Genomic DNA, 16,313 nt, shown 5'->3' with positions numbered 1-16,313 from the left:
TAAAATTTCATGTCAAGATTAACATACAAAAAAAACAGAAAGTAAAACTACACAAAAGTGATGGCAAACTAATAATGCAAAATATAAATAATAAAGAATAAAGACAAAAAATAAGTGTGTGTGAGTGTGCATGGGATATTGTTTTTACAACTTATATTATATTGACTCCTGAGCAAATAAGACTGTACATGTCACTATGAGTGAAACACAAAAAAAAAACAAAAAGAACATGGATACATAAACAACAATACATTGGGAAAACAGTTACAAAACAGCAGTCAAGTTGTCCTTCAAACGTCTTTTGTAATATTTCAGAGAGGACGAGCTCTTTGCCAAGTGGGAAAAAATCCTTCCTCAATTTAGTGCCCCTAAATCTCACCGAAAATTGACCTCTGCTTACTGCCTGTATTTGTATGTTTAGGTGTGAATGTACTTTAATACACAAAGTGACTTTTAATTACTAATCTACTTTTCATTGTATTCATTTATGTCTGTTTTTATGCAATGCAAGGAAAAAGCCTTTAATCAGAACCACTGTATTACATACAAGTCAAACATACTTATAGGACGAGACAGCTGTAAGATAAACTGTTATTGTGTTTGTAGAGAGAGAATTACTGGGTGCCTTTGGTGCTCTGGGGTGTGATGGTGGTCAAAAAAGTCACGTGAAACTCGTATGAAACAGCATGAGGAAGGAGAAGACAATAAGCTCCTGCTAGGGTGGGAGTTGGAGGAAGGGTTTTGTCTAAAGAGAAGGGTGTGTGTGGGTGAGAGAAGGACGTCATGATATGGAAAAGACAGTGGGGGAGTAAAAGAGAGAGTGGGTGTGTTGGAGAGACAGGCTTGTTAGTATAAAAGCTACCCCTCTTGCATTTGTTCCCATATCCTTGTGTGTCTTGTGTGCATGTGTGTGTGTGTGTGTATGTGTGTGTCTATTTAAAAAGCCAAAGAGAGAGTGTGTCAGTGCCCTTGAAGTACAGAGGACTGATAACTCGTCAGGATGGACCGACTTCTGCTGGTGACTTTAGTGGTGGGGGCGCTCTGCACCCTGGGGAGGGTGGATTCTTCAGCCTATGACAAGATAGTCACCCACAGCCGCATACGGGCCAGAAAAGAAGGGTAAGGAGATGGCGAGAATGAGAGAAAAAGTTACATTTTTCATGCAGATCACTGATGGCATTAACCAGCCTGGTCAGCTTGTGATGTGTGCAGACAGAAGAACAAACGTTGCATGTTTCTGCTTATTCAAATCACTGACTATATAAGGTATTTGTGTTAGTTTTAAGGTCATTTTAAATTATAAATCATTTTAAATCATCACTTGATCTTAATAAGGCTGTAACTAACAACATGTGTTTATCACACTTCATTGCTCATATACAACACTATAAATCATTTTCTTTCATTTCAACATTTTGTTAATGTTAATTTTCTCAGGACAAATATATATATATATATATATATATATATATATATATATATATATATATATATATATATATATATATATATATGTTCAGGATTATACAGGGGTGTTATGGCAAAAGCATTTGCATGAAGACATAAGAACAGGCATGTTCAAATAAAATGAATTCACCCTTCTTTTTTCCCAGATGTACTTAACAACCCCCATATCTTCTATTTTCATTTCCCCATCTCATGCAATTCATCCGCCAGTCTCCCACCCACATCTCAGCCTTACTCACGGCCTTGCGCTTCTCTGTCTTGGTGAATAACCCCCCCACCAACACCTTCCGCTCTTTTCACAGGCCAAATGTGTGTGCTCTGCAACAAGTCCTGGGAACCCAGAAGAAGTACTTCAGTACCTGCAGGAACTGGTACAAAGGCTCAATCTGTGGCAAGAAGGCGTAAGTCTTTACAAAAACACTGAAACGATCAAAATGTGGTTTTGTTGTTTACCCTGGACACACAGAGGTCCCAACCCAACAACCCACACCCAGTTGAGACTCCTCCTGCAAAGTTAAGTGGTCATCTCCAAATTAGTCCCATAATCAAAATCTTTGTAGCACTGCCTTTTAGAATTGATTGGATTTCCCTGCTGCACTGACCTGCTTCAGTCAGCACACTTTGAGCCCAGTGTGACTTTTTTCCACCTGACCTGATGCTATTTTACTTTTCTTTTTTCAAAGTAAGGTTTTCCCACTCCCAGCTAGCCTTACATGATCACTCACACAAGATTCTTTGTCCTCATCCATCCCTCCCTTCCTCTCAAGTCTGGGCATGCTCTGCCGATCAGAGGCTCTGCAGATATCCACGCTGCTCACTGATGGCGAGCTTACCAGCAAACCTCTGTCTTTTAAGCACTGATAGTGGAGACTTTGATATCCTGCCTGCATTTATGTAAATGTAAGAACGTGTGATTAAGGTTAATCATTATTTTGAGGCAAACTGACCTTTGATAGAGCTGTTTTAGAGTATGCTCTTGTCCATGTTTAAGTTTAGAGCGTTGAGTTCAGCAGCAGACATATTGATAAGGATAAATGTGCGGGGCATGTTCTAAACAAATCAAACATTTATTTATTTTTATTCTGGCCTTCCAGGTTGGAAGTAGGGCACAGAGCTAACAACGCTGCCCCATAAAACAAACTTGTTGCAGAAACAGACCAACCTAAGCCAGCATGTTATTTTCCCTTGACATTTTGTGTTTAATGATATCAATAGAGGAATAGCTGAGGGAGTGTAAGGTCCAGCTGGAGCTGCTCTGCCTTGTTAGGCATGAATGGAGTGCAGACAACAAAGAGCACAATCCATCATGCTATAATAAAGGCTCAAGCACATTTTGGAGCACTCACGCAAACAAACTCACCTTTTCTGTGGGGAAGGTGGCTTAGTTGGTAGAGTGTTCGCCCATGAACCTGAAGGTCAGTGGTTCGAACCCTAGTTCCTCTTGTGTCCACCAAAGTGTCCTTGGGCAAGAATCCCCTATTTTCTCCCGGTTGTCAGGCCAGCGCTGTTGTATATGGCAGCTCCACCGACAACCGGTGTGTGAATGTGTGCATGTGTGGGTGAATTTCTACAGTGTAAAGCGCTTTGGGGCTGTAGGAGTACAGCTGGAAAGTGCTGTATAAGTGTAAGCAATTTACCATTTTACCATTTTCTCAGTCAACTGGAACATCCAGCCAGCGGTTAAGCCTGCAATTGAGGAGATATAGATATGATACACATGCGCCGAACAAAGTGTTTTCAAGATGCTAAAAAATATATTTTTTGACTACCTCACCTTTTGCAAATTGCAAAATTATTTTATGATACATCTTGTCAAATGATATGTTGTGGTGAGGTTTTTTTTCTCTGAGACTCAGCAACCAAACTGTCTCAGACCTTGACCTCGTGGTCCATCATGCACCTACCAGAACCCTCACACAGTCAGGGCTGGACCTTCTTACTGTACCAGAGTAAGAACCGAGCACGGCTAGGCAGCGTTCAGCTTTTATGCTCCTCACCTATAGAACAAACTCCCAGAATGCACCAGGGCTGCTGAAACTCTGGTTGAAAATATTTTAGTTTATTGCTGCATTTCAGTAATCCATCACAATGCACTACAACCTTTATTTCACCTGTCTCTCTTTAATTCTGCTTTTCAACACTTACTTTTTAATGCACTTTTAAAATGTTTTGATGTAAAGTTTTGAATTGTCTTATACATGACAAGACAAATAAACTTGCCTATATAATGTCCATGATTTGCACAAGACTTCATCTTTGGTCTGTATTTGAACGTGTTAATGGTAACCTCCTCTATTTTCAGTCATTATATATATATATATATATATATATATATATATATATATATATATATATAATTTAAAATAAATCAATCAGGTGAGATTATATGCATGCATGTCAATGACGTGACCCAAGGTTGTCTCCTATCCAGCCTAAATATATTTGTTTGCATCAAAAACACCTTAATAGCTCAAGTATAAAAACTGTGCTTTAAGCTTTAAGGACTAATCATGATTTGCCTCAAATTAGCTCTACAAACTTGTTTTAACTGAAGGAGTAGCTTAAGTTAGAAAGGACAGATGTGGTGCGCAAACATTATCTGAATACATTAATTTAGTTTTGTTTCATGTCATTATTAAATGTGCTTTTTTTTCGTTTTCTTTTGTGTTTTGTGTTTTTTCTTTTTTTGTTTTGTTTTGTTCTGTTGTCCAGTCTGCATGGATACAGTGATTTTACATTTACTTAATCGTTTACCATGAGACCAGGTTGAATTTAGGGACCATATTAATCGTATTTTTCAAAAACCGGCTAATAATTTCTATTTAAATGTTCAGTTAGTCTGATACCTGATGATGCAAATACTTGAGAAACACCAATATGGAGAAAACAGAAACTGAGTAAAATCATAAAAATGTCACCTCCATCCTCCACTGTCTGTGGTCACAGTGTGGACATTGTTCGGCAGCGGAGGAGATCCACCCTGCAGCTGTGGTTCTGTCTCAGCTGGATTTGCTCTCGATGAGGGATCAGAGACACATGTCCGGTTCCAAGAAGTGGCTGTTTGTATCTTCAAGTGTTTTTCTGTGGGCTGGTGGAGCAATCAGCAGGTGTCAGAAGAAGCACCGATGGTGCAACAGTTAGGATAATATCCTGAAAGAATCTTCTCAATTCTTGTGCAATTTAAGCTTTTTGCACAATAAAATGCACCTTAAAAGGTTGGAGTTTGGGGAAAGGTCAGGACAGGGTGTCATGCCTTAAGAGCACCTGCAGTCATTGAACAAATAGTTTTTGTGTGAATTTGTGTGTCTTTCGAATTGATCAAATTATACTATGTAAACCATTTATGCTTTAGTTTCTTCAACTGATCAACTGAAAGTTAAGTTGGAACCATTTTGCTTCATGGGTTTTAAGTAACAGATACAGCATTTAAAAATATAAGAACATAGCAAGCACCAAGGATATACTGTATGTCACAAAGCTTATTGTATATACTTGACTTCAGAACAGAGAAACACTAGCGTCCTTTATTTTGTTTGAAAACCCCACCTAGTGTGTGTATTTAGGTGTGCGTGTTTGCCCCACGCCTTCACATCTGCTCATCTGGAAGCCACATTGAGCTGTGTCATGCAGAGACTCTGCCAGACGCTTCTTTTTTCTTTCTTTTTTTTCCAGTGAATTGGCTTGTTCTGTCTCTGGTCTCAACGGCATCTATTATCCCATCAGAGCTCAGTCGAGGAGCAATGACTTCATACCGCCCGACTGCCAGTCATGTATGGATGTTTATGTGTCTAACATGTAACGCTGTCAAAACACAGCCTGGTCATTTTCACAGACATAGCAAAGTCCTTAAAGTGGACCGGAGAGATTTGCCAAATGTTAGTCATTTTGGGAAGCTTTAGTCAGTGATAACAAATCCCTACTGTTCATTTCGAAAAGAAAAACATTCGGCATGAGCTCGAAGTTGAAATGGAAATAATATTTTCAAGTATTCGTCTCTAAGCAATAAAGCAGTTTCGTGAAAGCAAATGTTTTAACATACGAGGTGCTTAAATTAAAATGACATCATCGTTACATGTATTCTCTGTATCCTCTGGTGGAGCACTGTTAAGCATCCAGTTCTTGACTCACTTTTGAATTGGTTTCTATGTCTGTTGGAGACGTCCCAGTCGAACTTGTATGACGATAAGATCATTTATTCTGGAGTTAACATTACATTACTGATTGATGGCTCAGTTTTGGCTCCCTCATATCTCTCTCAATTTTTCAAAACACTGCAGTAAAGTGGATCCCCGGTCCCTGTAAACCATCGGAGGAGAACTGCTGAGCTGCGTTCTTTTGTCTTGTTCAGTGTTTAAAGGTCCAATCAGAATCCTGCCAGGATGTTTATTTCCTGAGCTTTGTTTTTTGCAGACTTTCAATAAGTTGTTCCTTTCACTCCAAATTGCACACCCATTAAATTGACACAGTACACTGTGCACTTTGTTTTCTTTCAGACCTCCTCAATAGTTACAGGAGATTAATGACGAAGGAAAAGAGAAAAGGAGTCAACAGAAACCCCGGTCAGCTTTTCATGTTGACATACTTACAGTTTCTGAACATAAGCTATGAAGTATTAACCTTACATTTCCTTAAGAACATTAGAGCTGTGAGTTGGTAAACTTTTTGAGACTATGGTGTTGTATTTGACTGATGTGTAGGGCAAAATATTTTTGTATTATATAAAAAAAGTTCTGTTTTTCATTGCTTTGATTTTTGCCAGTCACGTTACTTACTCTGTTACCATCTGAAGTGTTGTTGTGTTATTGTTATTGTTAGTGTTACTGCTGTTGCATGAGACTGTAGAAAGGATTTTTGGATGGCTCTGAAGCTGCCTTGCCGGTCCAGATTTTCAGATTGGTCTCCTGGGCCTGTTTCATGTTGATTCAGTTACTTGTCTCTTCATTGTCAGCTTGTATTGTAGGAGGATATTGCCTGATTATACACTTAATTTGGCAAATTTGGACTCCCTTATTGTGCAATGATGTTAGCACCCCTGATCCAAGGGGTTGTCACACTCTAACTAATGCAGAGGTCGTTTCTCTTCCTTAAGGTTCATTTGGCAAGTTTACGTTTGCGCTCTCAACTTGAACTACATTCACATTGGATCTTTTTCTGTTTTATTTCTTTTACATACAGTTGCCAAGAGATTAACTAATATTGTACTGCAAAGCTCGTCCACTGTAATTCATCTGGAAACAAAAAGCTCTTTCTCTTTTTTTTTACATGGTGCATCTGGGTACAATAAATGAATGTTTTTCATGATCAATCAATCTCTTTTTTTTGTGATCAACATTTTTTATTTTCAAAGACAGACAATACAGACAACGACAATAACAACAACAACGCGGCTCGTTTACAGTGAGGTCAGAGACAAAAAATAAGAAATAAAAGATTAAACAGGATAACAACTTGGATAACAACGTGGATATCAATGTCGATTCTTACAAATCAATAATCATGTCAGTAATCAGTAATAAGCAATAAGATAAAGGACATGTTCTCGAAAAAAAAAAAAAAAACAGTAGTGGACTAGGGAAGAAAGAAAGTTAGATACCTAGACAAACTGTATCACATCTGACTAACGACTCCTGTTCGTTCATACTGTCAAAGCTGGAACGTTTCAGGTTGTGTGCTATTGAACACAGGGAAGTGTAGGAGGAAAAAGAGAACTTTTTTTGAGGAAATCCCTTATGGTATCAGCTAAACCTGACCACGCCTGTACAGTAGCTGGCCTAGCCTTGTTAAGTCGTGCAGTAGTGTACTCAAGAGAGGCTATACTCTGATAGGATGCCATCCAGTAGTGAGTCAAAGAGATATTCGGATTATACCACAATGATCAATCAATCTCTTGAAGCCATGGGTTGAAACTTTTTTTTGCACTCTTTTTGCAGCGTTGTTGTATATGAATGTTGTCCCGGGTACATGAAACTGGAAGGCATGAGAGGATGCCCTGCTGGTAAGCCCCACTCTAGTCTAATAATATCATTCTCTGTGATACCATTCAACAGCCAATCCAGCATCCTGGTTCGTTGTTCCTAACTCTTCTGCTCCCCCACAGTGGCTCCCATTGACCATGTGTATGGCACACTTGGGCTTGTCAAGGCAACAAGCACACAGCAATACTCTGACATGTCCAAGCTGAGAGAGGAAATCGAGGGAAGGGGCTCTTTCACTATGTTTGCACCGAGCAATGATGCCTGGGACCTGGTGGACCCTGTGAGTAAACTGGAGACTTCAATTCTTACAATATGTATCTCTAAAATACACATTTAATACTGAATTGCCTTCCTCCATTTAATAGGGGGTATGCATTGATGTCACTTCCCCACTGGACCAGCCCCCTTACTCTCACTGAGTGGCAAAAATGGCTCCAACTAGTGGAGAAGACGGGATAACAGCCGATTATCGGCTTAAATTAAAGGCAGTTGGACTTAACAGTGACCCGTACAGTTACCTGAAGAACCAGTGGTCCATGGACATTAATATTTGGTACAGTTACCAAGAACCAGTGGTCCATGGACATTAATATTTGGTACAGTTACCAAGAACCAGTGGTCCATGGACATTAATATTTGGTACAGTTACCAAGAACCAGTGGTCCATGGACATTAATATTTGGTACAGTTACCAAGAACCAGTGGTCCATGGACATTAATATTTGCCAGTTACCAAGAACCAGTGGTCCATGGACATTAATATTTGGCCACAAATCCAGTTTCCTGAAATTTATATGTACTTAATTTCTACGCAAAGCGCAAAGCTTGAAGGCATACAAAAGTCTTGACGCTTGGTCCGACTTCAAGGCAGGATTTGTTGTAGAAATTAAAGTGATGAGGACACTGAACTTTATGATTTGACCGTTTACGTTAGCTACCCAAAAATCCAACATTACCTGATACAAAATGGGAACCGCAAATCCACGTTTCGGTGCCTGGAATCCAGTTGTTTCTGAGAATTGCAGCGATCCATTAGTCTCTCTTAAGCTTATTTTTCGGCAGTCTGTAAAATGATAACTCAGATTTATTGCTAAATCTATGAGTACAGTCGATCGCACAACAGCTCTTTCCCATTTTAGATGTTTTCCAGTTGCTCAAACTCAAAGTTTACGCTGACACTCAGTCTTTCTGCCACTCAGTCTTTCTGACACTCAGTGGGCGTAACCCGCTGTGAAGTTGTATCTGTGACGTCATGAGCATTCCCTCTATACGGTGATCTCCGCAGAGCGTACGAGCCGCGCTGGTGAGCAACGTGAACATCGAGCTGTACAACGCTCTCCACTTCCACATGGTGAATCATCGTGTCTTGACCAAAGACATGAAGGACGGCAGGATGGTCACGTCTATGTACAGCGACCAGAAACTTTACTTCAACCACTACCCAAATGGGGTCAGTCTTTCCACCAGTGAGAAAACCACAGTTCTGCAGTTGTGTCTGACGCAGATGGCGATGGCTTAACCAAATGTCTCCTCTCTCTGGAGGTTGTGACAGTGAACTGTGCCAGGATCATCCATGGCAACCAGGTGGCCACAAATGGTGTGGTGCATGTCATAGATCGCGTAATCAGCGCTGTTAGCAAAACCATCAAGGAGGTCCTGGATCTTGAGGATTCCCTCGTTACTTTCAGCGTATGTAAAGCATTTTTAACAACATGATGTTTAAAACAAAGGTACATCGCAGTATTACTACATGTTACATGATACAAGTATTTGCTTTGTTTCCCAGACTGCAGCAACAGCAGCAGGTTTAATGGACAAACTAGACCAACCCGGTCAATATACCTTGTTTGCTCCAACTGATGAAGCCTTTGACAAGTTGGGTCCAGGTTACTTTGAGCGCATCATGGATGACAAGAATGTTATCGCAGGTACATTAATGAGATGCACTTACCATTACTTGTTGGAATGTCATTCTTTTTATTAAGAAGATTTGTTCTAATACATCTTTGCCTGCTTCTCTGGATAGAATCATATCACTTTTCTTTTTTGAAAACTTTTTGTTTAAATTTATCATCAATTCCGACTTCCAATAGAGAATTTTACTCACATTGGTTTGGGTTTAGGTCATAAGAATTTATCTCTGACCTGGAATCAGTCAGCCAGAGGACGGACAGATGTCCAGATGATTATCTCTTGTGTTGCATTTGTTTCAGCCAACCATGGGCGTTTGATGCCTCATATCACCCTTCTACTAACTACTTACATGGCTCATGTTATCTTATAGAAAAATCCTTTTAAAAACTTGGCCAGAAGCTAGCACGTGTCGAATAATCGTCACTGTGATTAAACGCATATATGGGTCATATCAGAGGCTCAGGTTGTAACAGGATCAGACTAATGGATAATCCACCAGGCTGCAGATCTCGCTCCACAGCTGGCCACATTACGTTCATGTTTCATACCCGAAAGCTGAGGTCATCATCCAGAACCTTAAAGCAGTAAAATGTGTGCCATGTTAGTCTGAAATGTTTTTTACGAGATCATTCTACAGCTCATTACTTCTTTGCTGACTTCAAACATCATGCGAGGGAACAAAGGCAGGTGTGGGCATAAATTTACCCACACTTTTTAGAAAACTGGTGAGATAGAAAACTCCTTATTTTAATTGAATTGATTAAAAACATTACAAATCCTTAAATTGGGGCTGACAACAGATACACAACAGATGTGATACACCCACATGGTTTTGTACAAATATGTTATAGATGGGATGTACATCACACATGGCCGGGCGGCCAGGCCTCCTTTGAACAGACCAAGGCACCGTACTGTTAGCTTCAGACGCCCAATAGATGTACCAGCATCCTTGAGTGTGATATAACATTTTTGTTGATGTCCTGATTAGATTTTACATTTCACAACTGAACTTAAATCCTCCATCCGTCCATCCCGAATCCATACCAGCCTTAAGCCTGAATTATGGTTCCGTGTTAAACCAACACAGAGCATACGCCGTTGCCGTGACGCCGTCGTGAAACCTTCGGACTTCTCCGTCACTCCATTTCGCCGCAGTGCAATACCCCGCCGGAGCGCTAGTTGATACTTTGTTTAGCTTCCAGTTTTTCCGGTCACAGTGAATCAAAGAGATGAGGACAACTATTGTGCAAAAAATCAAAACAAAAACAAAAAATCACACACACATGACGAAAAGAGCGCTGAAGGTTCACTACTGCTGCACGAACCGGAACCGGAAATGCGTTGCTACCAAGCAAACCAATCACAGCCCTCTCGGTCTGCGTTGGGTCAGCGTCGCCTCGACATGTAGTTCCATTTTTTGGGAGGTGCACGTCAGGCTACGGCGTAGGCTACGGAGAGACTCCCGCGTAGCTGCTTACCCTACGGCGTAGGTTTAATGCAGAACCATAATTCAGGCTTCAGTCATATTCAGGGTCATGAAGGTCTGCTTCAATCATAGTAGAGATGAGTGTCAAATAAAAATGAAACCACTGAAACTATCTTTGGACCACATTGGCATTGCCCAAACTAAAACAATGTCTAAACATGGCTTCCATCAGTTTCTCAAAATAAAGGAGCACATTATGCACGCTCATTGTTAAATCCTTTGAATATAACCACATCCACAAACCACACGATTAAATCCAGGAACCATTTTTCAGCATATTTGCGGAGTCGTGACCATGAGTTCAGACAGACTCCTCTATGATTAGCTTACGTCCCGAGGATTTGACCTATTAAAACATAGTCTTAAAATCTGGAATTTGTTTTAAAGTTTTTAGTTTTCAGGGTAGTGTTTGCAGTCCTTTTGCATTTGGTTTTGCCTCTAAAGTGTACTCCCAATTTGAAATGTTCACAGAAGCTCAGTATAGTGGAGGAGTGGGAGTATCTGCTACTTCTGCATGTCTCAGAACTATCTCCAAGCAACTGAGGAATAAAGAATTACAAAATGTAGATATATAGATTTATACTATGGATATAGATATGTTATACGTAGGTATGTATATAGATATATTGAGTTATATTATACATACAGTATATGTATATATATATATATATATATATATATATATATATATATATATATATATATATATATATATATATATATATATATATATATATATATATATATACTGTATGTATAATATATATATATATATATATTTATAGTAATTTTTATGTATATAATTGGGGGTAAATATATGAACCAGTGTATATAGCATGTCTACTCTTATATAGTTACTCAAGTACATTGTTATACCATTGCTGTCTATTGTTCTCTATTATATTGTAGTATTAAAGTAATGATAATGTAATTCTATGCATTATAATTACTTCTATTAGTACATACATACATAGTAGCACAACTAAATGCTGGGCGTTTGTTTTGTTTTCTTTATTTGCTTTGATTTGTTCTGTTTTTGACTATATTTATAAATACATATAATTGAGTATTATATCACTGTATTGAACAGTTATTAAAGTAGGTATGGGTGTTTTATAAGTAAGCTTATTGAAACTCTTGTTATATGCAAGAATGTATGTAAGATTCAGGGGTAGGACTCGTTAAGTGAATATTTAAATCCTACTCTGTTTCGAACATGTTGGTGGATCCGTGAGGTCTGCCCAAGTGCTGTACACACATACATATGTATATGTATATATATATATATATATATATATATATATATATATATATATATATATATATATATATATATATATATATATATATATATTTATTTATTTATTTATTATTTATATTATTTATATTTATTTTTATTTATATTTATTATTTGTATTTTACTTTTTTATTTTGGTATTCTTTTTTTAACATGCATCTTCAAAATAAAATCTTCAATAAAAAAAAAGTGTCCAATCTGATCAGAATATGTTTCTCTTTCCCTTCCTCTGTCTTTGTCACACTTTGACAGCTCTGGTGAACTACCACATCCTGAACAGTGTCCAGTGTGCAGAGGCGATCATGGCAGGAGCCGCGTATGAGACTGCCGAGGGCAGCACCGTAGAGATCGGCTGTGATGGCGACACCTTGACTGTCAATGGCATCAAGATGGTCCTAAAGAAGGACATCGTAACCTCCAATGGTGTCATCCACCTCATAGACCAGGTGCTCATCCCTGATTCAGGTAAAGCTCTTTTATTTATTTATTTAAAATGTGTGTCTGGGCCATTTTTCTGTGCTAAACAGCGTGTCGTGTTTGCCTGATTCACATCAGCCCAGGAGGTGACAGAGCTGATTGGAAAATCCCAGAGCACCTTCGGTGACATGATGACTGAGATGGGCTTCGTTGCTGCCATGGGTCCAAAAGCAGAATACACACTTCTGGCTCCTCTCAACAGTGCCTTCACCAGTAAGTTAAAACACATTCCAACGAGAGCAAATTACATTTCATTATCGTGGATCAGTATTTTTCCCTATAATTTCACACTTTTAATTTTCACAAGTTCTTGCAGTAAACACAGGATCCGGGCCAGCATTTAACCGTACATATTTGTGTTTTCTCAGCTGAGGTGATGTCAATAGACGAGAGCCTGCTGAGACTCATTCTGGAGAACCACATCTTGAAGACAAAAGTTACACTGAGCGAGCTTTACAACGGACAGCTGCTGGAAACAGTCAGCGGCAAAATGCTCCGAGTCTTCGTTTACCGAACTGTGAGAGCCATATGTGTCTGTACCGTTGCATGAAAGTGTCAAACAGGCAGGAACACATATAAATTAAAGCTGCAAGCAGCGATGCACGGGCCCTCTGCGTGTGCAATTTTCACCAATTAAGGTCAAGGACTCAAAACTAAGTCCGATGACACCACCCATGACTCTTTATGTCAAACCATTCAAAAGTTATGGCAGAAAATAGGAACTATAAACTATCGACCAATCAGAAGAAGGGGCGGAGCTAATTTCCAACAATTATGGTCAAGGACTCAAAACCATGTCCGATGACACCACCCACGACTCTATATCAAACCAATCAAAAGTTATGGCAGAAAATAGGAACTCTGAAATATCGACCAATCAGAAGAAGGGACGGGGATAATTCATGCCAATGAAGGTCAAGGACTCAAAATTGAGTCCGATGACACCACCCACGACTCTCTATGTCAAACCATTCAAAATTTATGGCAGAAAATAGGGACTCAATCAGAGTCCAATCAGATGAAGGGGGGCAGGCTTTTTGGTGTCTATTGTCGCCACGGTAACGCTTTTGACTGAGAAAATTAATGGGCATTGTCGCAGGATCAAGACGCACACTTTGATGTATAACACACCTGGGTGCACGTTACGGTTCGGGCGAAGAAACGGCCGAAAAAATGGCATAAATTGCGCCAAAATTACACGATTAATTCAAAATGGCCGACTTCCTGTTTAGTTTCGGCCATGGCGCCAAGAGACTTTTCTTTAGGTTGCGACATGATACAGGTTTGTACCAATTTCCGTGCATGAACGTCAAACCGTATTGTGGGGCTTGAGGCACAAAGTTTTCTAGGGGGCGCTGTTGAGCCATTAGGCAACGCCCATTGATGCAAACCATTAAATATCTAATTTTTCGCCAGGCCTGGCTTGGTGAAAAATGTGGTGACTTTTGGGGCACGTTAAGGGGGGCAAATCGGAAGACAAACAAGAGAGAAAAAAAATTCCTACAGATACAATAGGGCCTTCGCACTGTAGTGCTAGGGCCCTAATTAGAGGTAAAAGACAATGCAAGGAGCATTTTCTTCAGTGGTGATCTGATATTAATTACCAGCCCCCTCATGAAGTGTTAAGATAAGATAAGATAAGATAAGATAAGATAAGATAAGATAAGATAAGATAAGATAAGATAAGATTGTCCTTTATTTCTCCCTCAATGGGGAAATTCACTTTGTGCAGCAGTAGTACACTCAACACACACATGAAATATAAACTGTATATACATTGGAATGAAAAATAAAAAGTAGTGCGGGAAAGAAAGAAAAAAGCAGGTAGGATGTGCATGAGGTAGACAGATATTGCACATGTTGTTATTGTCCATTACTACTGAGAGCAGACTGGTTGTGGAGTCTGATGGCAGCGGGGAGGAAGGACCCAAGTTAACATTCTTTGATGCCCTTCAGCTGCAGACAAATGCATCCAATTAGTTTATTATAATCAACAGGGTTTCATTAATGCACATCAGCTTTTATCGTTCAGTGTGATTGTTTGTGATCACAGTTGATGTGTGACAGCTCCCACATCGAATAAATGCTTTCCAGATTTGGAAAAACAACTGCCTGTAACTATCCTTTCTGAATGCTCCTCTTTTGACAGGCCGTGTGCATAGAAAACGCATGTATGGTACGGGGCAGCAAGGAAGGGAGCAACGGGGCCCTCCATCTTCTCTCAACTCTGATCAGAACAACTGATAAAAGCATCTACGAGATCCTGGTTGCTGATGGACGGTTCAAGTAAGAACTACATTCTTGTCTGTTACCTTTTTGCTGCTTTTACAAAAAAGGTTATTTAGATACGATATACTCGACTCTGACATGCTCTTGAAGGTGAAAAATGCACTTCTTTGGAGAAAAAAAAGAAAAGAAAATGTTTTTCTAACATCTGACAACTCGCATGCAACTTTTTGTAACTCATAGTTTTTGCAGTAACATAATTATTTTGGTTCTGGTAGCTTCATGCAGCATGTTTTTTGTTGTACAAGTCGTACAGCACATGCCTTAATGGATTATAAAAGATAAAATTCATCCACCTTATTGTTTCCACAAATCCAAAAATTCAACCAGCAAGTTGTGCTTAAGCTCAGGCCTCATTGAACTTCTCTCTCTTGGCTTTTGTTTATAAATGCAGGATTTTCTTGACCCTGATGGAGGTAGCAGGTCTGCAGGATATGCTGATGCAGGAAGGTTCCTACACCATATTTGCTCCAACTGACGATGCCTTTGATGGCCTCAGTAAAGAGGACCTTGATTTGCTCAAGAGTGAGTCTTTGTCTTGAGTTTACTTTCCCTCTTAGGGGGTTCCCGCAGCAGATCCTTTTTTCTTTTACCCTTTCTTCTCCACCTTCCTCTGTCGCACCGACCATCTACATATCCTCCTTTATTTAACCAGGTAAAGACTCATTGAGATTAAAATTACTTTTCCAAGAGTGACCTGACCAAGAGGGCAGTGGAAACAGTGTTACAACAGCGAAAAAAACAACAACAAACAGCAGTATAGTCAGGGACACAAATAATATACAACATAAACTCAGGAACACGACAGGTCCGTATGATGTCATCACATTGGCCAAGAGAACTAGTTTCTCGATCCTTTAAAATGGAATGAAATTCCCCCAGAGTGATCAGTTCAGGAAACCTCAGATCATTCTGAAGGTATGAAGGACCAGGGAGCAGCAGATCTGAAGGCTTTTTTCCCAAGTTCACTGTTGGCTCCAGGAACTAACATGTGGAGGAAATCCTGTGAGCGTAGGTTGTAAGGATTAGCGTCCCTACACATGTATGAACATAGATAAGTAGGAACCAGCCCAAGAAGAGATTTATATATAAAATCTAACCATCGAGAAAGTCTGCGGGCAGATAAAGAGGGACAATCTGCAGTTGCATACAAAGTGCAGTGGTGAACAAGATAGCCACATCTTGTAATAAAACGTAAGGCACAATGATATTCAGTGTCCAGCTTTTTCAAATAAGTGACAGGTGCGTTCATAAACAACAAGTCTCCATAATCCAGTAAAGGAACGAAAGGGGTTGATATCAAATATTTCCTGACTTGCAAGGAAAAACAAGACTTGTTTCTAAAGAAGAAACCCAATTTCATCTTAAATTTGGATACAAGTTTTTCTATAGTGGTTTAAAAGACAAG

General features: G+C 39.4%; 1 protein-coding gene across 1 annotated transcript in view; it reads left to right on the top strand.

The window, feature by feature from the left end:
- The first annotated feature begins 878 nt into the window (after positions 1-878).
- Positions 879-16,313, top strand: part of LOC133459559 (periostin-like) — a 29,690-nt gene continuing 14,255 nt past the window's right edge. The window contains exons 1-12 of the mRNA XM_061739626.1: positions 879-1,119; positions 1,770-1,868; positions 7,398-7,462; positions 7,565-7,722; positions 8,728-8,892; positions 8,985-9,131; positions 9,229-9,370; positions 12,395-12,607; positions 12,698-12,832; positions 12,988-13,136; positions 14,769-14,905; positions 15,300-15,430. Of these exons, the coding sequence (XP_061595610.1) occupies positions 1,001-1,119; positions 1,770-1,868; positions 7,398-7,462; positions 7,565-7,722; positions 8,728-8,892; positions 8,985-9,131; positions 9,229-9,370; positions 12,395-12,607; positions 12,698-12,832; positions 12,988-13,136; positions 14,769-14,905; positions 15,300-15,430 (1,660 nt within the window). The 5' untranslated portion in view covers positions 879-1,000. The remainder of the gene's footprint in view (positions 1,120-1,769; positions 1,869-7,397; positions 7,463-7,564; positions 7,723-8,727; positions 8,893-8,984; positions 9,132-9,228; positions 9,371-12,394; positions 12,608-12,697; positions 12,833-12,987; positions 13,137-14,768; positions 14,906-15,299; positions 15,431-16,313) is intronic.

This window comes from Cololabis saira, chromosome 14 (assembly GCF_033807715.1).
Source record: "Cololabis saira isolate AMF1-May2022 chromosome 14, fColSai1.1, whole genome shotgun sequence".
Taxonomy (NCBI): Eukaryota; Metazoa; Chordata; class Actinopteri; order Beloniformes; family Belonidae; genus Cololabis; species Cololabis saira.
This window is presented reverse-complemented; position numbering and strand designations above follow the sequence as displayed.